Raw genomic sequence first — 23,915 nt, 5'->3', positions numbered from 1 at the left:
CAGGAAGGGATCTAACACACATGGAACAGACCAGTGGACATACACTCATCACACTCACTGATTTTTGTTATCTCACATCTGAAAGGAGACCTGCATATTGAGTTCCTGACTCATCCCTTCCCCTCAGTTAAAGAATCTCTATGTCCAAAATCTGGAAAGAATGAGATATCTTTTTTAAAGGCTTTACTTCTAAAGCAATAACCAAAATTAGTGGGTTAAAAAACACTGGTGGTTGCAACATGGTGTTACTTACTTCCTGAGTGTTGTTTAACCTCTTTCCTCTTTGCGGGTCTGCCACCCTCCTAAATGAAGGTACTGACTGCTGATCAGAGATGTGAGGAAACTGAAGCAGTAGAAGTAGCTCCCGTGTTTCCTCAGTCAGTTTACTAGGAAGCCATTTTCAGGAGGTGTTGGTGAGGAAGAAGTCTAGGGAACATTTACTTCCCATTAATACTACTACTTTTTGGCAGAGAAGGGAGAGTATCAAACTCCTCATATTTCCAGTCCTAAACAACATTTTTTCTTTGACTGCTGATCTGCCACAGCTTCCTTAACTCAAGCAATTGTGGGGAAGCTGATTACATGCCACACAGATCACTATGCCTAACATTGTTTGGTCTCTGAGAATGATCCCTGAGGATGAACACAGCTAACTACAAAATTCAGACTGGCAACTAGAACAAAAACAAACAAAAAGGCAAAGATTTGTAAACAGACAGGCAGATAGCAGGAAAGCCAAGAAGGGCTGACTGACAAACTGAAACAGAGAGACGTAGAAATTTTTATTCCCTCCCCCTTCCCCCCACCGTAAATGGAGCACAGTAAGATGATGGTAATAAGAGGTCTTCAGGATCTCTATATAGTTTCACTGAATGAGTGCATGGATAAGCCAGCCTCAAAACTGGTGACTAATAGAAAAACATTTCTCATACTAATAATAACAAATAATATTGTTATTATTTTTCCACAATAGGACTTACACTGTCAGAGCAGAAATTACCATATTTAGAAACAAGAGAACATAGTGTAGCATGGGCCCAAATTGCTTATAATTGATCTTGAACAACAGAAGGTCATGCATTAATCTTAAAGTTGATTTTACTAAAATGACACTACAACATGGAATACTCTTAATAAACTTTACACCTCAAATTCTGCAAAATGTCTCTGAAATAATCAATGATATCTTTATGCCTAGAGTATAAAGTGGCAGATTTTTTAAAGACCTGTAATGTAAAAATAGTGACAGTTTATAAGCCACTGATGGCTAAATTCATTTGTTTCTATGCCTGTTGAAAGTTAATGCAGTTCAACGTTTCCCTCCCTTTCCTGGCCTCCAGCACTTGGCAAATGAAAGATTACTTTCAATGCAATATTCTACGTTCACTTTGATGCAGTCAGATCCTAATCATTTCAACTCTGTTTTTCCTTTACTGATAACAACCTTTTGGGGGACAGAGATAAATAAAGAGCCTTTACATTCCTCAAAAAATGAGCCTCCTAATGACATCATCCTCTTGATATTCCTGTGTTTGAAAATCAATGTTGCAGATATATTGCTGCAAGACCATTCAATGGAGAGGATCATTTCTAAGGGCACAACATGCATCTCAGACTTTTAAAAACATTCAGAAGGGTTATATTGCTAGGAACCTCATTTTTGTAGAACATGATTTACTCCCTAATTATCTTTCTCCCTGGAAGGTTATCATCAATTGTAAAAAAACAGGTTAAAAATTAGTAGGATCTGCCTATATCAAAGTGAAAGTAGAATAGTGCACTGAAATTAATCTTATGTTTGTCAAGTGCTTGAGTCTTAATGTGAAAGCATACAACACTTTTTGGATTTTCTGCAGATTTCATTAGGAGTTTCTGAAATGACTCCCCGTATTTAAAAGCATGGAGTCTTAGCTGACTCAGTGAAAAATGAAAAGCTCTGCTCTGAAAGGAATGCTCCTTTTTCCCCTCAGGCCTGTCTACACTAGGAAGTTTTAATGACAGAAGTTCTTCCAGAAGACTGCTACCAACAAAGTTATTCTGGTAGAATGCATTCATATTTGGCTGCTTTTGCCAGTACAGAGTGTCCTCACAGCACCAGTGGTGTACTGGCAAAAGATGTGTGGCACTGTGAATAGGCAACTCATTGTGTCCCCACAACTATCTGGCACACTATCATTTAGGACATTTCTGTATGTATTGTGGAACTGCTTCTGTGTATGGGGGATACCATCACTCATCTCAGAGAATTGTGGGAGTTCAGGGTCAAATTCCCACACATTCCTCTGTCCCTTCCCATAATCACTCTTTTTGTGTGTGCTATATTTCCTTGGCTGAATTGATTATAAAGCAGAGCCATCTGAGAACACATCTTATACTGTAACTACGGCTGTACCAAGATTTTGTTTTAAAATAGAAGGGGCTTTCCCCATGTTTTTTCTCATGTTGTGGTTCCTTTTGGAAACAGTACTCTCTCTGTCATATATGGACTAAATTTAGTACTTATCAGACATAACATCTACATGATATCCTTTTCCTTCATCACAAGGGACAAATAACAAACCACATGTCTGTGATAAAACGTAATTACCACAATAAGAATTATGCGGAACATAGACTTGCAGCATGATTTCTGCTTTAAAGGGAATGAAGGAGAAATATAATATGCCAATGAATAACACACTGAAATCACTGCAGAATATAATCCAAATACTCTAAAGCTACTTTCAAAGTCCAGGCAATGGTCCGTTCCCTAACACTGAATGCATTAGCCATTTACTTGAAAGCACCTAGAGATTATAAATGGACAGTTTTAAATATAATGCATAAAATAAATGTTATGATAAAGACAAGCCCTTACAGATATATAATGCTTTCATCATGAATAACCCTACAGGGAGGCCATGAGAGATTCAGCATATGTAAATTGCATCCATAAAGAAATACTATAAAAATATACATTAATAAATACTTAAAACAATTTAGTGAGGAAATAACAGATGGAATGACCTATTCTTACATGTTCAACGAGGCACAGGGTCTGGTCTCACTATCCATAGATGCTACTGACACACTACCTTCCTATCTGCTTCAACCACAAACTAAAGCATGTAAAGTATCTTGATTAATAGTCAATTTGCAGAGAACAAACAAACAAACAAACAAACAAACAAACAAACAAAGCAGGGGAAAGCAGAGAAGGCAAAGGGTAAGGAAAGGAGTAAAAAATTGGAAAATATACATATACAATACTATATTTATAGATCTACGATTATAGGAATAATTGCAGTTTCAATTTAAAACAAGAGCATACATGAAGTTACCACGTGATGTGCAATGGGGTGGGTGTTAAGGGCTATGTGGGAAAAGTCACTCTAAATACACTGGCTTTTGCACAATGCAATCTAAACTAATATTTCATTATCAAATTCTGGTCTCAGTTACACTGGAGTAACTCAATTTACGTCAACAGATTTACTCTGAACTTTCTCTAAATTGATGTGATGGCAGGATTTGGTTCATAATCTCTCTTTTATTTTTAATTTTTTAGGAGCTTTTAGTAAAAAGTCGAGCTGCTTCTCTCTGGCTTCCCACCACCCTTCTTTATACATAATATATTTGCACATGCACATTTTGGGGAACAAAAATATATGAACTTTTGGAGAAAACAGGTTGCTACCTATGTTCACTGTTATTTTCAAATAGTCACAACTTTGCCATATCTGCAAGACATATTCTATCTGAGAACTATGCTAAGTCTGGAGTTTGAAGAAAAAGTTGTTTTGAGTTATCTAAATGCCAGTGATATATCAGTAATTTTTTAACATGAGGGCTTGGGGGAAGAAAGTGAGACACTCTTCCTTTCTTCTAAAAAATTGCATAGGTGTCCATATAGGTACAGAAGACAAAGGAGATTGTGCATAGGGAACATTGTTCTGCTTGTCTTTTTTCAGGGCAATATCTTTTTTCACCATTTGGAGAGCTTAGGGTAGTATGGGCTCCTGTACCCCAGGGAACTGAGAACTTCCCCCAGTTATAAAGAGAGGTACAGAGCATTAGAAAAAAAATTCCCACTGACCAAGATGAATGGGAAGAGAACAAGCCAGAAATGGCAAAAATGAAACGTTTTGAGCTCTATAGAAAAAGAAAGAAAGAGATTTAGAGGCCACATGTAAATCCTGCAGGAGGCAAAACAAAAACTGGGACTCTCTTGGAAGGCAGAGTCAAGTTTTTCTCCTCATAGAAAGGGTTGGTCCTTCTTCCGAGTCTGTTAAAGCAGAGGAAAACCCATTGTCTGGAATGGTGAGACTGGGTATGATTGAAAAAAAAAAACACAACAGTCTTCACAGGTAGCTGTTGTGGGAACACTCCTTTTACTTATTGAAGGGACTCAAGGAGACAGGTTAAAAATATTGGCAGTGCTTTCAACCACATTCTTTCCGTAGAAAGGTACTGGCGATGTGTGTGGGGGGTGTTGTTGTTGCTGTCTTTTTAATTATCTTCTCAATTGTGTAATTTTTGCAGTTTACTCCTTTAGCCTATGACAATCACACAACAGCAACTCTAGTTGATTATGGTAATGGCCTCTTAGCAAGGCATACAAATTGTTCAGAATGCCTCAGCATGTATGTTTACTGATTTGTGAATATTGGCTTGGCCTGTGCTTTTTACAATGTTTGCCTATGAAGTGGCATATTTACTTTACAGTGAGTTGGCTTTATTGGGTTTTAAGACCTTAAATGGTGTAGTTCTTTGCTATGCTTCATTCCTTTTTCTTGAGCCACATCCTGGTAGGAATCTGCACTCTCACACCACTTGCCTATTATTGTGTCTTCATTCCTGAGGCTATTAGGTTCTTGCTGTGGTGTATCCAGAGGTATGGAACAACTGGTTTCCCTGAGTATCTATCGCTTTTGCTTTAAAATAGTTTTATTTATTAATTTATTATGTTCACTGTTGGCTCAGATTTATTGTCTTTCCCCATCCAATCCCCTTTTGCCCCTATCCCTACCTCATTCTCAAAAATGGTTTTACTTTTTAAAGAGGATTTTAAAGAAAATTTTAATTGTACTTTTAATCATCCTTTTAACATACTGGCCATCACTCTGAGTGCCTTGTCTGATGTGTGGAGGTTGGTTTTATAAAGACATTATTACATTTCCATGAATAAGTTTAATAGGAGATTCTTAACTTTACCATTTCTGCAGTGTGGGTTGCTAATTATTATTTATCAAGCATCAGTGGTATGCTCAGCATTGTATATAAAACTAGAGGTAATTCAGCATCACTCAGGACTTTTTTCCTCAATCAGAAACATCTGAGCTGGTCTGAAAGGCCATCACCTTCTCTGAATTCAAATCCCTCAAGAAGATCCACTGCTACCATGATTCCTACAAGAAACTGACTAGAAATGGCAGATAGAGAGGCAATGAGGGACAGTTGATAACCCAAGTTACAGAAAAACAAAAGAACAACATGGTATCATCAAAGACCTTAAACCTGCTCCCATGCACTTCTCAGTGCAAACTGGGGCCAAGATATGATCAATCACCACCTTTATTTATCCTTGTATCCACTTTTGTCTATTCTGTGTCTATTTGTCTTTTAGATTGTATGCTCTTCGGGGCAGGGTCTTAATTAATTAAAAAAAAAACTTTGATGATGAAGGGAAAGTAAAAACTAAACACTGTTTTCAGAAAAGCCACAGAAATGAGGTCCATTTTTAAGTTCAAAATTCACCTTTGCATATTTTAGAATCTAAACACAATCAAACACACAGTCTTCCCGTGATTAACTGGGAATTCTCTGGGATGTAAATCAGGCAAGATTTTGGTTCTATAAATTGTAAGAATGGATTGATGGACCAATTTATGGAACCACTGAAGCACCATATTAGTGAATCCTTTCTCTGTAGACACCTTTTTTGCTCTGACAATTAAACTAGAAGTTTCCTGACACATTTCATATCTATTTTCTTTTCCTACAACCTAATTTAGGCTAAAATTAATCTTTTCATAAAAAGTCCATATAATCAGTCATAATTAAATCAGAAAAGAGTATATGGAAGAAGAAGAACAGTGCTTATACAATAAAAACAACTGAACTGGTTAATTTAAAGCTAAAATAAAGTTTTTGGGGGGCAGCATTATTGTTGTATTATGAGAGACAAATTTAGCTTAAATTTAATTAGGGACGCTCTCCAACTGCTTAGACTCCTTTACTGACTTACCTTAAAACCAGAGTTGCAATTCGGCTGAAAAATAACAAGAACCCACTCTGGTTTAGTTTGAGGTGTAAAATTTCTTTTTCAAGTACAGGGGCTTAGCCCTTACATTTTCCCAATACCACATAAAGCTTATTTAATTTTTGTATCTCTTAACTTCCATATTCCACCATTTTTCTTTTTTCAAAACTGTCAATGCAGCATTAATTTAGAAAAACCACCACCAACAACCCAGACTTCTTGTAGATCCGAATATAAACAAAGTATTGCACATATGTTAGGACAGAAAATAGCATGTATGAAGAGTCTGGTCAGTGTGCAGTCCCTTAAGAAATAAATCTCTCTCTTTGTTCTTTAAATTACTCAGTGGTGCACAATGATCAATTTGAAAACAGAAAGACTGACCATCTGTCAATGAAGAAGTACACTAAAAGTTTAAAGTAAGTCAAACTTGAAGTTTAAATAACTTGACAGTATCCCTTAAAATCTGCCACTAAATGTCCATAGTTTTTTATTTTTTAAACATTCAAGTTAAAATTATTAAAATTAAACAGATATTTCATGGAATGTTAGGCTTGAGATAGCAGAACATTGAATACATTTTCTATAGAGCAAGGCAAAAAAATTCACAAGAAAAATGTAAAATATATTGGTGTTACATAATGATAGCATACAAATGGGCTAAGCTATTTAGTCAACCAACTAATCTCTTCCACAGAGAAACACACACACACTCAACAATAAGTTTCAAAACAATGCATTTAATTAAGTTCCATATTTCAACAGAAAGTGGAGAAAGTTGAATAAATACACCTAACTAGCCTGTAAAAGACTCTTACAATTCTGTAAAACATACAATAAAGCTCATTTGGTCATATCTCATTCTATTCTTCCACTTGACTACAGAACAATATCGACAAACAAAAGTGGATACATTTCTGCTGGGTCGACAGAATGATCTACAATGTCTTTTTCTAATTCACTTGACAAATCTTGAACACATGATTCCAGTCAGCCTGTATTTTTATTGTACTATTTTAAGATGCTGCTACAAACCAGCGACTCATATTAAAGAATTCTGGAGCTAAACAATTTCCATGCTTATTGTAACTAACATGTAAATGTTAACCTTTCCTTGATCTGATAGTAGGAATATGCTGTTTTGTCAGGTTTTATTATTTACATATGTAGCCATGAATTGTCTGTGTCCTAGATGGACATCACCTATTAAGCCAAAGAACAGAACCTTGGGTAAATAAAAGGTGTCTTTCAGTTACTTTAGTAAACTATAAAAAACATTATTCTAAACAATTTCCTTAAATTACAGGGTTTTTTTGTAAACATTTTTTCACTGAAATGGAGGGGGGCATTGTTTGTTTCTTTAAATATCTGTAAAGAAAAAACTTCAAAAAGTAAATTTAATTTTTTTAATATTTACATATTTAACCTTTAACCAAATCGGCCCTCATTGGACCACTGTCATTTTTAAAAAGGCAAATATCACAAATTCTAGTAATTCTCAGTTAAGATTCTAAACACCAGCCTTAACTCTGCCCCTCTACTGTAGCCCACTCCCTTGCCTTACAAGAGACTCTCACCTTGCTGTAATATGAAATAAATTTAAGTTTTTTATTTTTGCACATGATTTACAAAAAGATGGCCTTTTATTATAACCCACATCCATCCTTCAAGGCCTACAGCTTGAGGTTGAGGCAAAGCTTCTTAATCTCAGTAAGAGTCCTTTTACTAACTTCAGTAAACTTTGGATCAGGTCCCATATGAAGTTTAGGGGAGCTCAAGTCTGTACTGGGAGTGTGTTTAGGATGCTGGAGGTCTGCAATCTGCATGTGTAGAATGGATGTGGTAAAGGTTGATCTCTGGCTTGTACCTGAAGGGGGGAATCTCAGACCAACAGCAGAGGGTAAACTGGGTAAGGCAGGGTGATCAACAGAGACAGAGATGTAAGAAGCTCATACATTGAGGGAAAGGAAAGACTTTTTGCCCTCTAGATTATACCAGGATGTTAAGTAAGGTTGGGCTGTCATATATTACACATATAGTACTACACTGCATATACGGTAACATTTTATTTTAAACATTTGTCTGTTTTTTATGAGTGAAAAGCTTTAAAAATAATTACGATATTGTAAGTTTAAAGCATCTCTTGTGATTAACCTCACACTTTCAAAAAATATTCTCCACCAGGTAGAAAAGAGCTCTTTTTTCCAGGTAGAATGAGAGTTGATTTTTGACTGAAATCATCTTTCAATGATGGAGTTACTACTGTGATTCCATAATTTTAAGAAAGATGACAAACTGTTATTAAAAATGACCTTAAAATAAGGTTAAGGATGCTGTTTTACACTTCATCCTTATCTTTAGGATTAGAAAAATTAACCCTCCTAATCCATACTTAATGACTATTTTCTTTAGTTAATGGCCTTAGATGAATCTCAGGACAATAAATCAGCTCTGACAATAATGAATCTGGATTAGTAACAGTATAAACAGCACAATAGTCTATTATGGCAATAATATTTAAACAAATCAAGAAATTCACTTCATGAGTAAGTGAATACATCTGAGTGAGGAAGTCCATGTTTAACCTGCTCTGCCAATTTTTTTGGAATGGAGGGGTAGGGAAGCGGGTCCAAATGTTGCTACAAGTAGTAAGGTTAAAATTACACAAATACTCTCAACTGCTAAGAGAAAGCTTCATACTTTCTTTACAGCAACATATTTTAGCATTTTAAACTCATGAAAAAAACCAGCAATTACTTTGCTCCTATGCATGAAAAAAGTCTAAATTCAAATACACATATATTTATTTTCATTTTTAAAGGGGCACAATTAACTTGAAAATAACATTACCATCTTAAAATTTTGTACCTATTATTATAAATAAGACTTCAATTATATAACTGAGATTAGAGAATATTTTATATTTTTCTACTTTTTCAGTTTACTTTGTGTCTAGTAAGTTTTACATTTTTGTTGCTAGCGTAGGCAGCAAGCAGCAGAAAGGTGTGCATACAGAAAGCAGAGGGAAAATATTGCTGAGAGTCAGTGGGTTTGGTGGTTTTGCTTTCAGGCCTCCCCCAAAAAACCCTTCTAAACATAAATAGGTGAGCAGTGAAAACATAAATTTTTAAAAGATTGAAAAGATGCTTTATTAGTTAAACTGAATTATTTCAAACCTAAGAAGTAAGTGTTACTTTTTTACTAGGTGGAGCAAATGCAAAATTAATATCTAACTAAAATTACTCCTGAACCTCTGCAGTGACATGAAACAAAATCATCATCAGGAAAATACTACACACTTGATTTATAACTCCCTCATCAGCTGTCTTTCAAGAGACTGGTCTAGTTGTTGGTTAACAGCCAAAAATATACACTAATCCTTTTGTTCTAGAAGCTGTGATAGTAAACGCCTTTGTACCAAAAGAATCATCAGCATGGATGAAGTTATTATTCTATATTCCTAACCCACCTCTATTTTCCCATCTTTAAACAGTGTTTTACTGGTGTCATAAGGTTTCTGTTTTGTTTTGAAAATACAGTTAAGTGGAAAGAATTTGCTCATTAAGTGGTCAAACAAGATTTATTTCTCCTCCACATATTGAGTTTTTATAATTGGAAAATTACCCTATCACCATGTGTCCAGCCGTGAAATTTTTTTTTTGTCATCATCACAGTGGTTTGTTTATGTAAAAACAAGAAGAGTGCCTTTCAGGGGAGAAAACTGTGTTATTCTAGTTTTTACATATCACTTACAGTAATTTAATGAAACCAGGAGCCCAGCTTTTAACATAAAGTGTTGCTGCATTAATAAATCAATAATTTCTTTCAGATATAAAAAGTATTTTTGTGACCTATATTTAATAACAGACTACCAAGTTAAGAGTGAATTACTGTTTCTATTAACATTTTCCCCCTGGCTTATAATTCAACAGTTTAATTTACTGTATCATACACGGTCTTCATTTGAGTGAATTTTCCTCCTAAAATATGGTTTAAGCACCTTTTTTAAAGATAAAAAGCAAACCAAAATAAAGGTTTGTAATTGGCTCAGAACTTTTGGTATCAGTAAGCTAATGAAAGGATAGGGTTAAAAACAGAAATATTATGGACACTCAGACCATGTTCACATTATATTGCAGTTGAAAATATACAAATTACAACTATGTTTTAACGCATACTTTAAGGGTTTGAGCAGAGTTTCCTTGACCAGTATGAAGAGGGACTCTTCTCCTCTCATGTACCTCCAGTAATCACTCCTGCCAGCTTTCCCTCAATTCCCACACTCCACACAAAAGAGACAATTTTGGCAGCTCTATTCCAGGGAGCACCTGTCTCATCAACAAGCATTCTGAAGCCTCCAGTCAGCTGAGTTCTTTGGCCATGTCGACACCAGAACACTAAAGTAGTGTGAAAGTAACTAGTTAACAATGAAAGCAGAACTGTATTTGACAACCATTTTCAAACACAGATTTTTGCAAACATGATTTTAGCATATTTTGATCTCCAGGATAGATGAGTTTCTGAAACCACGTTATTGAATTCCTGTGATGGTTCTTGGGGTACCCGGGACTATAAGTTACCTTGTTACCCAGTTCCCTCTTAGCAGGGTTCTATCCCAGTTTCTGAACTGTTAGCAACCTGCATGGAATCTGGGCACATAGATTGTTACAGACATATTTAGAAGCCACAGGAATAGTTACAAATGGTATGTACTCAGGGCTCAATCTGTAAGACTCCCCAAAAACTCTGCAGCTCTCCATTAAACAAAGGAAGTACTTCTGGCCTTTGTTTCAAATGGTGGCCTATACAACCAAATGCCACATTCTTCTTTAGGAACCTGAATAAAGTATTCTTTTCTCCTATTTGTGAAGCCTCTCTCATTAGGGGTCTTTGTCACACATTGTCACATTCGGGATTTGACAGCTAAAATGTCTATAACTGGAAATTAGAAAAGAACATTTACTACCTTACAGAACTGTGTTTCTCTCTTCAAGTGACTGTCCACATGGATTCCACTTCTGGTGACCTGTAAGATGTGATCTCCTACGTAAGAGGTGGGGTTGGAGCAAATTTAAGAGATTGGTATGGCAGATGAATCACCTGACTGAAACTGAAGTCTAAAACAACCTTTGGTATGAATTCAGGTTGATGCCTCAGGATCACTTTATTCTTATGGACCACTGTGTAAGGTGGACCAGCAATAAGAGCCTGAATTTCCCCTACCCTTTTGGCTTCTGTTATTGCTAATAAAAAGGTCATTTTCATAAATAGATGGTACTGTGGGCACATTGCTAGGGGCTCAAAGGGAGGACCCATTAACCCAGTGGTCCCCAAACTGTGGGGCACGCCCACCTAGAGGGGCATGGAAGAACATTCGGGTGGGGGGCAGAGAGGGAGCGCCACCCAGTTCCGTTCTTCCCCCAGCTGCAGCCGTACTCCGCCCCCTGCTCTGCCCCCAGCCGCAACACCACTCTGCCCCCGCTCTGCCCCAACCCAGCTCTGCCATTATTCCCTCTCTGCCCACAGGTGCTTCTAGCCCCAGCTCCCCACCCCCATCCCCAGTTCTTCCCCCAGCTCCACTTTCAGCCCAAACTCCTCTGCTGAGCCAACTATGCAGTAACGGAGAGGGGTGCAGACAGAATTAATTACTGGTAAGGCAGGGGGCAACAGAAGTTTGGGCACCACTGCATTAACTTAGCTAAGACTATATTAAGATCCCAGGAGTGAGGGGGCTCCTGGACTAGGGGAAACACATGAATAAAGCCCTTGGAGAAACTAGCAACTGTGGGATGGGGAAAATATGATGTGATCCTGTATGGGGGGGGATGATGAGTTGTTATTGCTCCTAAGCACACCCTCAGAGAGCTGATTGATAGCCGTAACTTCTTTCTGGATAACTGGTCATCCAGAATAACAGAAATCAGAATGTCTAGAGAAGACAGATTGGACTGTGCTGCCCAGAGTGTCTCTTCCATTTCGCTGCATAGGTCAGCCTAGGAGAGTCCTTTGCGCTTCACACTAACATATTCAGACCTTAGCTTCTTTCAGTGCTATTTTACCAACCAGCATCCATACTGTGAGGGGCAATGATGCTGGGTCCCGATGTACAATCTGCCCTTCTCTCTTGGAGATTATGTCTGGTAAGACAGGTAATGTTATCAGGGGCTGTGCTGACAGGTTCATTAGGATGGAGTACCAGAACTGTCTGGGCCAAGCTGGTGCTAGTACGATTATTACTGCTGAGTCCTGTCAGCATTTCTTTGGGACCCTTGGTACTAATGGGATTGGTGGGAAGGCATACGTTATCTCTGGAGTGCACAAGACAAGGAAAGCATCTGACAGAGAACCTGGGCTCAGACTCCCACCTTGAGTAGAACATCTGACACTTTGCATTTTTGCCTGTGGTGAATAGATCTGCTTTTGAGTGACTCCACCTGTGGAAAATGCTCTGCAGGATGGAGTCTGATAATCCATTTGTAGTCAGTTGTGAATTGCCTGCTGATCTGGTAAACTAGGACATTCTGCAAACCTGGTAGATGCAGAGCTACTGTTGTGATCTGGTTACGAACAGACCAATTCCATAGGCAAACAGCTTCTTCACAAAAGGGGGGGATGAATATTCTCCTCCCTGTCTGTTGATCTAAAACTTTTCTGTTGTGTTGTCTGTCATGACCTGGGCTATCAGTCCACTTAAAATGGGGAGATATGCTGTGCAGGCTAGCTAAATAGCTCTCAGCTCCAGGACGTTTATACCAAGGTTAATCTCTTCAGTGGTCCATAGGCCTTGAGTTTGAAGGTGATCTTCCTGGCTGAGTGCAGAACCATCAGTTATCAAGAGGTAGAGAAAACGATATCCCTTTGCTTACCTGGAGAATGTACCTGTACCCGTATGTCCATGTGATATCTGTTTGGAAGATATTCAGATTTCAACTCCCTTTGCATGCAACATAGGTGAAATCTGGCATGCTGTGTATCATTAGTGCAGCAGGCCACGTGACTAAGAAGTCTGAGGCAGTGACTAAGATGTTGGAGGGTGAATCTGCAGCTGGTTGATGAGGTCTACCATGGTACTGAATCTGTCTTGTGGAAGATAAGCTCTTGCTGTTGTGGAATCTAGCACTGGCCCTATAAACTCTATCTTTTGGGTCAGCTCTAATGTTATCTTTGATCACTCGGAGTCCCAGAGTAGAGAAAAAGTGTAGGATCATATGAATGGAGATGTTCACCTGATGCAGTGACTGAATGAGCCAATCATCAAGGTACAGATATACCTACATCCTTTGCTTTCCCACATGAGCCACTATGACTGTCAAGTACATGGCAAATACTCTTGGCACTGCTGAAAGACCAAAGGGCAGGACTCTGTGCTGACAGTGGGAATTTCACACTAGCAATCTGTGTGGTGGGATGGATTGATATGTGAACGTATGCCTCCAGTAGGTCAAGAACTGTAAAACAGTCTTGAGGATCTAAGGATGCGATTATAGAGGCTAGAGTTACCATTCAGAATATGAGGTGACAGATAAAGGTGTTGAGATTTCTGAAATCCAGAACTGGGTGTAATATGAGTAAAACCCAACCCCTCTGAACACACTGGTCATATGAACAAGACTGAGATGAGCAGGTAGGAGATGCCCCTCTTCTGTGTTCTGATGGGGAGGGAGAAAAAGACAACTCCTCCGCTAGTGGTGGGGCTACTCTAACAAGGGTTCTAGGGTGAGCGAAACTCTCTCTCTTTGCCGGCACTGAAAAGGTGCAAGGTGCGGCGCTAGCAGCTGTGAGCCACTCCAGGCAGCAGGACACTCAGTACCATCATAGTCGATAGTACAGTGTATGGCTCCCTCACAGTAGAAAGTAGATATGACTCAGGAAGAACTTGGTGCAAAGAAAATTGGTGCCGAGAGTGCCTGCACCACAGTATTTGGTACCAGCATTGTGGGTACTGAGGTGATGGGCACTTGGTGAACTAATAACAGTACAAAATGTCGGTACCAGGCAAAGTACTGAGCTCCACTAGAGATGGTACCGATGGTCAGTGCCTGATCTCTGTTAGGGTGTCAAAGGGACATGATATGGACTGTGACCTACCCTTTACTTGAGCAGCTTGAGGCTATTTATGCTTCTTTCTACTCCATTCCTGGGAGGCTGACCTTGATTTGTGCTCCTTGATGGAGCAGTGTTCTTTCCTACCCCTTTCACATGAGTGGGTGGCAGAGGACATAGCTGGTCTTAGAAGATGTTGCCTTCTTGGATGAATGAGCCCAGGAGCTTAGGGTTCTGAGTTCTTTTTTAAAAAATAACAGGGATATGCTCTTTCCCAAGGCTGAAAAAGCACCTCAAGTACCCATCATTCAGTAGAATAGCTGCCTCAAATGAGGGGCAAGTTTTGAAGCCTGGGGACTTACCTTTAGCCACAAGCACTAAAACCTGATACAGGGGAAATCCCTAACACTAAGAAGACTCTTTTTTAAGTAGCCACAACTAATTCTAAAACTATGTTAACCACAACTACACTATTTAATCTATACTAACTAATTATATATATACAAACAAAAAGAATTTCGGTTGCACAGAGTGTAAGAGAAGTTGAAACAGCCAAGGATACTGTTTCACAGCCACAGGCAGTAAGAAGGAACTGAAGGATGGCTGGGCCCTCTGGATTATATGCCTTTGGGTGGTGATGGGGGCACGAGGATACGTAAGGTGCAGGCACAGCACTAATGGACACTGCTGGCTGAAAGTATCCAATCATGATGTGGAATGCATGTGGACAATCATTCAACTAAGAACTTTTCTTTAGTTATCCTATCTAGTACTGGGATAAATGCAGGAATTCAGATGCTAGACTTAGGAGATGAGTGAGTCTGCTTGGTCCCATCAGCTAAGCAAGCGGGCCTTGCTTGGAGAAGCAGAAGCAGGATGAAGACACTTTCCCAGTGCAAAGAAGAAGTGTATCAGCAGGCTGAGCTCAGAAAAGAACGGTATTGAGAGAAGATGGGGCAGGTAATTGTAGTCCAACAGACTTTGACAAAACAGCCAACTCAGGAGGCTGGTGAAACCCCATTCTCAAAGAGAGAGCAACTGCGAAGAAAAAATGGGGTATGTGTTTTTTCCATGTATATTAGCTCAAATATAAAAATAAATTTGCTTTGGCCAAGCTTGTGTTTGCTTTTCTGAACACTTGAAAAATCAAGCTTTACTAGCACAAATATTTGCAGAAAGCTGATTTTAGGCTTGCATACTTGAGTATACCAGAAATGGCATATTTCATATAGGACAGAATCCTGGTTGACAAAACAGGGGACAGGGTTCCTTAAATTTTCCCTAAGTCCCAGAATAGAGACAATTAAATGAGCCAGAATGCATCTTCCACAGCTAGGACCACCCACTTACACATAGTTATTTTGTAAGAATGCAGTGAGACTAAATTAAATTTAAACACTGAAACCATCCAATAAATCTTAATTTTTCTAGGAATGAGGCCTTGGGAAAAGTCTGTGCGACCCAAAAAGAAAAAAGTTTATTTTTTTTAATTGACTAATCCTGCTTATCTATTTTCCTGTTCTCTAAACTTCTATGTTTCCCTGAGAGAGTCAAAGCCCCAATGGCATCTTTAAGCCTTATTTCTGATTATCAGAGTTAACCTCACTCAGCCAGGTAACACAAAAATAAGTGATGAGTGATCAGTCAATCAGAACTAACCAACCTAGCCAAGTTTTGAATACAGAATAATTAATACTTGTAACAAGTGGTTCGAGATCAATCCAAAAAATTAAAATATCTCACAATCATTAGTAATTTTGAATAATGAATAAACTTAAGAAAATTTTATACTGCTTGTGGATGTTACAGAAATATAAAAAGTTAAAATTTATGGAGTAAATTATTTGTTTCAAATTAGTCACTCAGCTCTCATATATAATGTTTTACTAAGATAAAGCCATATTTCAAAATGTTTTTAGATTTTTCATTGGTGCTTGAGTACTTCAAAAGGGTGTGCACTGACAGCACTAAAGACCTTTGTTTACCCAAAGAATTGGTACAACTTGTGTAGTATCAAATTAAGGCTTTGTCTACACTGCTAAATGAACGACAAAACTTTTGTCATTCACAGGTGCTTTAAAAAGCCCCACCCATCCCCGAAAGACAAAAGTTTTGCCGCAGCAAGTGGCAGTGTAAACGGCTCATTGTCGGCAGGAGCGCTCTCCTGTCCACAACGTGAACCCCGCTCATAGGGGTGGAAGTATTTTGTCAGCAAAAGTGCTGACAAACCGCGTTTACGCTGCCTGACTTTTAGTGACATGAGCTTTGTAGTGTAGACAAAGCCTAAGTCTTTCCACATTGCCTACCTCAACCCTATTTTTTAAAAGGTGAAGAGAACAGTTCAGTCTCAGTGACTGCTAAAATCATTGGTTTCTCTGCTGGGATTGCTAAGAATACTGCCAATTAGCACTGAATATGATGGGTGTGTGTAGGTGCAGGTTGGTTTGTGACATGCACACTTGTTCACCACAAACGGCTTTCACATGCACATTACAAACAGCAACAATCAATCATTATCAGCTTAATTGTCTTCGCGGTATGCTCTTAACAAATAAAAGGGAACTCAACATCTCATGGTTTCCATAAATCCATTTACTTTAACACACTCCTAAACTTTTAGGGACACTTAATCAGTTCTACAAACTGCGATCTGACTTGTTTTTTCCCCCCCTTCATAACTGGATTATCATTATTTTGAGGAGTTCTGGATTCATAGAAGACTATACTTTAACAAAGCCCTTCCAGGCACATAGTTAAAGTTTGTCATCTACTGAGAGATGGCATAAAAATAGGTTTCAGAGTAGCAGCCGTGTTAGTCTGTATCCGCAAAAAGAACAGGAGTTCAATCATGAAGAAACAATGTAATTTATAAAGTAGTTAAAACTGTGGTTGTAATCATTTTTCAAAAGTCTGTTTCATGTGGCCAGCTATGGAGTGAAATTTTTAATAACCAACACTATTGCCTAGTACACTGCCTATGCTCTAGGCAGGTCAGCACCTGGGCAGCATTAAATCATAGCCCTGTGTTTCTCTCAAGGGATTTAAATTTCCAGAGTATTAGAGCAGTGGTTCTCAACTTTTCCAGACCACTGTACCCCTTTCAGGAGTCCGATTTGTCTTGCATACCCTAAGTTACACCTCAGTTAAATCCTACTTGCTTACAAAATCAGACATAAAAATACAAAGGTGTTACTGCACAACTGTTACTGAAAAATTGATTACTTTCTCATTTTTACCATATCATTATAAAATAAATCAATTGGAATATAAATATTGTACTTACATTTCCGTGTATAGTATATAGAGCAGTATAAACAAGTCACTGTCTGTATGAAATTTTAGTTTGGACTGACTTCGCTAGAGCTTTTTATGTAGCCTGTTGTAAAACTAGCCAAATATCTAGAAGAGTTGATGTACCCCCTGGAAGACCTCTGTGTACACCCAGCGGTACACATATCCTCTAGTTGAGAACCGCTGTATTAGAGTACCCAAAAATACACTTCAGTGTTCACTTAATCTCCAATACTATGATTCCCCAACCTTTCATTGTCAATAGGCTGGTTTTGTATATGACACCGTCAAAATCTAGGTAAGAGAAATGGAATTTAAAGGAAAAATAAATGAATGAGGTTCTTGCACTCTCAAAACCATATTTTAATCTCTTATGTGCAGTGCCTCTTACATTTGTGAAGAGTATAAAAATTAAGGAGATTTACTGATTAAAAAAAGGTTGACAAAATATTTCAGCCCAGAAAGAAAGAGAAAAATAGAAGCCAGAGTAAAGAATACACTGCTGGTTCTGTGAAGTGCATTTCACAAAACACTGAACTTACTGTATTTTATTTAAAAACAAAAACAAAACCCAAACACCTGTCTTGTAGCTGTGAAATACTTTTTCTCAGTACGGGGTATAAATATGTTGTATAACTTTGTAGTTAGGAATAGAAAAATTCAAATCTTTGTTTAGGATACACCTAGAGCTGTCAGACCTCAAGCGAAATATCCTGCTTGGTCACAGTTTTTCCATTTCTCACAAATTCCATGCTATGTATTAATGTGACAGTCGTTTAAACAAAGTTCAGGTAACAGAGGGAGTTATGGGAGAAAAACTAAAATGAATAGACGCTCAGGGCTTGATATTCCTTTACACCAGTCTGGCAGTGTAAAGCAGCCTTACAGTGAACGCAAATGTAATTTACGTAAATGAGCGTAAATGAGAATGAGGCCCCTGCTGTCTATGATGGTTTCTATGGCCTCTGGTACCAGCGGGATAACCTTAATACTTCTAAAAAAAAAAAAAAATAAATAAACTAAGCTAAGCTTTTAAAATGTATTTTTAAACTTGCTGAAGCTTCAGAATTGCAGACAAATTAAAGTTTTTTAACTTGAATTTTATTTATAATTAATTTAATAACATTCAGCAATTTTTATAAAGACATCCCATCCATCTTGTAATCTAATAACTGTCTTACAAAAGAAGCTTTTTAAAAAATGGAGAGAGGATTGGTGGCATACTGATCATACACTATCTGCATTGCCATCTAGAAGATCGGGGTTCAACTATTGCTCTGGGATGCTTGCTCATCAAGTGAGGACAACCTCTGGGAGCTTGAGGATGACTGAGGTGGAAGAGTGCTATTGCCATTCAACATTACCCTTTTTTTTTTCCAAATGAAGAAAAACTATTAGTGTGCTCCAAATGGAATTCCATTCAGTCCTCCTTAGAGAGAAAGTTAGTACTTGTGTACAAAGCCTTTTCTCTATGTATAGAGGAAAATATGTGCATCTTTCCAGTAATATTTCAAACTTACTTTTAATATTATATTCTTCAGTTTAGAAGGAACAAGATACCTCTACTGTTCTAAATTATGTCAGCTTCTGGAATGGAGGTGCACATTTCTACATGAAGTAGCTGCTATCATCATATAGTACATAACATATAAATATATAACAAACAAAAAGCAATAATTACCCATCCATTGACTCCATCATTATTGTATCAATGCTTCTGTGTAATAGTGACAAGTGACTGTTTTGGGGAGCAGGTTAAAGCCAGAAATATTTTCAATCTGTCCCCCAAGATAAGAGTATGTTAACCTATTTTTAAACAGCAGTACAATCTTTCCTGAGAGAAAGCTGTGTGTGTTAAGCACAGAACTAGGAAACCAGAATTCAGGAGTTCCAATCTCCGCTCTGACCCTGACTTCTTTTGCAGCCTCGAGGAAGTCACCGGACAACTTTCCTTCCATTTACTCAACCAAAAACCTACTTGCTTCACATGGTATTTTAAGTGTTAATTAGTGTTTGTGAAGCCCTTTGAAGATGGAAAACATTATATAAGTTCTAAGCACTATTTTCAGAATTGTAACGAATAAAGCGATCCCAAATTACCAGATTTAGTAGTAGTTCTGTCTAGCACTATTTGGATTAGATAAACTAATGCATAGTACTCTCTCTTTAACTGAGATTGTTAAACTCTTGGTGATTACAGATGCCCCCTGATTTACGCAATTGTTCTGTTCTGGAAAGCCTTGCGTAACTCGAATTTTGCGCAAGTCAGAAACGTATACCCATACGTTATGCAAAAATTTCTGCAACTCGAAAATCCTATTTCTGGTTTAGCGAACTTTTTCCGTAAGTGTGAATTTGCGTAAATCGGGTCTTTTGTAACCCAGGGAGCGTCTGTACCTCAAAAAATAAATGATCAATTGGAAGAGATAGGGGACAGGGCATGTAGAAAAGAAAACCTTCTTATTCTTTACATTCTTTTAGAAAAATGCAAAGTTTAATTTAACATTTTGGGATATTGGAATTGACCCCAATCCCATTTTGTCACTTTCATTTCCTTTCTGTACATAAGTATTGGAGCATAAGTCTTTTCCCACATGCCAAAATTGCCATTTGAGGCTTCTTTACCCTCACATAAACATACTTCCATTAATATTACAATGGAATAATTTACTTTTTTCATGCCGTTCCATTGCATCCTACCCCTTTTCCCAAACAGGGCTGGCAAAGGTATGTAGGTTTTGTCTGTATGCTGGACACTTCAATCAGCACAGACCAAATCTGTACCATAGAGAAAAAAATTGACAGAAATCACAAATTTAGGGTCTTTTGCAGAGTTTGTTGTATCATTCAGAATCACTGCTTTCAGTTAAATAATGATATTTCCAGTCAATCTGGCTATGAACTGATTACACAAGGTAAACCAGGAATGCCCAAATTGTGGCTAACTATGCCCACTGAGCTCCTTTCTACCCATACACAATTCCACCACACTGTCATGTGTAAATGCGTCTATGTTTGCATCTATGGGAGAAATGACCCAATGGCACTGAACTGCCAGTTTATGGCAAAAAATGAGTTTTCTTTGTGTTCTTGTCTCTCTGCCGGAGTCCAAACAGAGGGTGCAGAGAGAACAGAAAAACAGGACTCTCAGTTTTGCAACAGACCTGTGATATTGCTGCTGACCATAATTATCAGTCAGGCTGATCTCCAGAGCCTGCTCTTCAAAAACCCTAAATCACAAAGCAACTCTAAAGGCACAATTTCTGGCAATAGCAATTCACATAAAAATATATATTTTTGGTCAAAGTCTAATTCAGAGTTGGGTTATTATTTCTAGTGACGGTCAAGTTTTTAGCTTTAGCATATTGGTGAACTATTTCCTTTTTGATTAAAAGAAAGGGGTGTGCTATATGTCATAATCTGTTTGGGATTTTCATCTCCACATCCTCACATACAGACATTTCCACTGGAACTCTGTGTAAATCATATCCTATTAAGTGAATCCTTTTAGGGATTGTTACTTGTGTTACCACATTTACTGATTGACTTGATGTAGCCCTTTGAGAAGATAAACGGGCTAGTTTCTTAGAAGAACTGTCAGCTATTGTGTGTTTGTTGAATATACTGAAGAGACCCAACAGTAATGTAGGTTTACATTGTTTTTGATAAAAATCTCAAAATCTTTAATAAATGTGAAAAAAAAATTTAGCAATCTCACTACTATGTGCCTTGATGCTTAAAATGTTCAAATACAGAGTAATCCAAAATAAAAATTCAGAAGTGTTTTCTCTTTAAATAATCTTAATTACTTACTGTAATTGAAACTGGTCTAGGTAAGTACTTTTCAAAACAGACAGCTGTTACTTAAAATTATTTGACTCACTAATTTTTTCTTTTACTTTGCCTTCCTCAGCAGTTAAATAGCACCAGCAAAATGTGTAGCTGTCTAGTAACTGAGCAACACAGTAAAACCATCAGTACTCTTGCTGTGCATGTTTTGTATATGTAAGAAATTAGAATGTTGTTTGGTGCACCACAAACTCCCAAATCTTGCAAATATAAATATCTTTTGCAGACTTATTATAATCCATTACATTCTTGGGTATTAATTACACAAAAATAAACACTTACTACTGTGCACAGTCAATCAGTTGGTATTCGTTTGACCTCTCGAAGCATGCCTTTACTCCTTCATCATCCCAGAGCTTTTTTGCATGTTCAAAGAATTCCTGAAAATTGGAAATGTGACAAATAAGAGAAGATTTCTCAGGTTTTGTTTTAATTAAAAAGAAACACAATGGTTCCTCCCTCCTCAAATCTTCATGTTTTAAAATGGTTGCAACATGAAAAATTATACATTTAAAGAAGAAAAGGTGAAGAATTATTAGTGAAGTCAAAGTCTCAGAAAAACTAGTTTGGACTGTTGAGTACTTTCACATACAACCTATCAATTGGTTTCAAGAATTTTATATGATCCAGCCTTTCACTACTTTTCCAAAAGAGCACTTGTTTATTTGGAAAGTAAGAATTAATAAACGGATCCAGCCTAACTTCCCTGTGTGGCCAAAAGAAACGTTAAAAGGGTTGAAACCAGGTTGGTGTATCCCAGTGGCAGAAGACAAATTTCCAAGTAAAAAATCAGATTCGCTGACACGATGGAATTTGAATAGCAGATCCTCTCAAGGAAATCAGAGTTGGAACTGACTCTTAAAATTATAAGGAAACCTCAACACCAAACAACTGAGCACACAACTCCATAGTAGCATGAATATGGCAATGTTAAAGCACCCAAATTTATTTTTTGCTTTGAAGGACAGCTTGTTGGTTGCTTTTAGCAGCCTAGCAAAGAAAGCCCTGAAAGTTAGCTTCTAGTTGCTACCCCTGAAATTGGACCCTTTATTCCAGTGGTTCTCAACCCTTTCCAGACTACTGTACTCCTTTCAGGAATCTGATTTTTCTTGCGTACCCCAAGTTTTACCTCACTTAAAAACTCAGGCTTAAGCTTTCTGCCCTGGGCCCCATCAAGTCTAACACTGGTCCTGGCGACCCCATTAAAACAGACTTGCCCACAGTTTGAGAACCGCTGGTATAGTGTATGGAACGGTATAAACAAGTCATTGTCTGTATGATATTTTACTTTAGTTTAGTTCACTAGTGCTTTTTATGTAGCCTGTTGTAAAACTAGGCAAATATCTAAATGTGTTGATGTAACTCCTGGAAGACCTCTGCATACCACTGGTTCAGAACCACTGCTTTATTCAAAAGACTCTGGCCTCAGATTCTGGGGAACCTAGTATTTTATATCTAGGACTATGCCATAATTAAGAAAACCATCCTGAAACCAAACTAACCCAACACACCTGTTCCTAAAAGTATAGAGAGCAGTTATAAAAGACAAGCAATGCTCTTTCTGTGTTTGGAGGCACTTGAAGCTACCTTGGCTCCATTGTTTGGCTGAGCCCAGCTCAGCCAAAAAAGGCAAAAAAAAAACCACAATTAGGAAGGTCCCTCATGTAACTTCACTAGAGACTGGAACTTTTGTAGAAACTCTGAAGAAACCAGAGAAAAAGTGTTGATGATACAGAAGCCTATGGTCTTCCCTCTGAGACAGAAATAAAACAATGGTTTCCCATCATAGTGGAAGGTAGCTCTTTGCTGTCAGAAATTACATTCTGGAAGAGATGTAAAACCAAGACTCTTATCTTTTATGTGAATTAAAGAGTCCATGGCACTTACCACAAGAATAGATGTGCTGGCCCTACTGAGCTGGACAAAATCCACTTTACAAAATTACATTTTGTCTACCTAAATTTCACACTGCAGTTGAGTTTGGAGATGGCATTATCTTTCACTTCCTGCCCTAAAAACCTATTGTGTACTATTGCTGTATGCTGTTTAAAAGCTTTTGTATCCCACTCCAGAATATGTTGTTAGAACAGGGAACTTGGGGTCAGGACTCTCTACCTCTATTACAAACCAAAACAAAAAACAAAAAAATCAATCCCCCCCCAACCTGTTAAAAAAAGTAACAGTTAAAATTGCTAAATATTTACCTATCACATCATTTATAAAAACACAAGTCCTTGTAATTAAGAGCATCATAAATCTTACACTTCCCAAATAATAAACAAACGTATTGTTCTCATCCAGTGTGATGAAATTTCATTATAACAAAAGAACTTTAACTCTGACCCATAGAATTTTAGAGCTTTGTTATTGTTGGGGTTTTTATTGGGGTTTTTGCTGTTGTAACTAAGTAAATTTTGGTATTTTCTTTTAAACAATAATGTGAAGTGGGAAGCAACTAACATGTATCAATTGGCAGTAGAAGTTTTTAGTA

At 37.7% G+C, this 23,915-nt stretch overlaps 1 protein-coding gene across 2 annotated transcripts in view; it reads right to left on the bottom strand.

Annotated features, from left to right (window-relative positions):
• GNAL (G protein subunit alpha L) overlaps positions 1–23,915 on the bottom strand; it is a 320,857-nt gene that overhangs the window by 72,150 nt on the left and 224,792 nt on the right. For both annotated transcript variants that reach the window (XM_065398246.1, XM_065398247.1), the window contains exon 5: positions 21,707–21,804. In XM_065398246.1, coding sequence (XP_065254318.1) covers positions 21,707–21,804 — 98 coding nt within the window. The remainder of the gene's footprint in view (positions 1–21,706; positions 21,805–23,915) is intronic.

This window comes from Emys orbicularis, chromosome 2 (genome assembly GCF_028017835.1).
Source record: "Emys orbicularis isolate rEmyOrb1 chromosome 2, rEmyOrb1.hap1, whole genome shotgun sequence".
Lineage (NCBI taxonomy): Eukaryota > Metazoa > Chordata > Testudines > Emydidae > Emys > Emys orbicularis.
The sequence above is the reverse complement of the archived record's forward strand: the minus strand, read 5'-3'. Positions and strand labels throughout refer to the sequence as shown.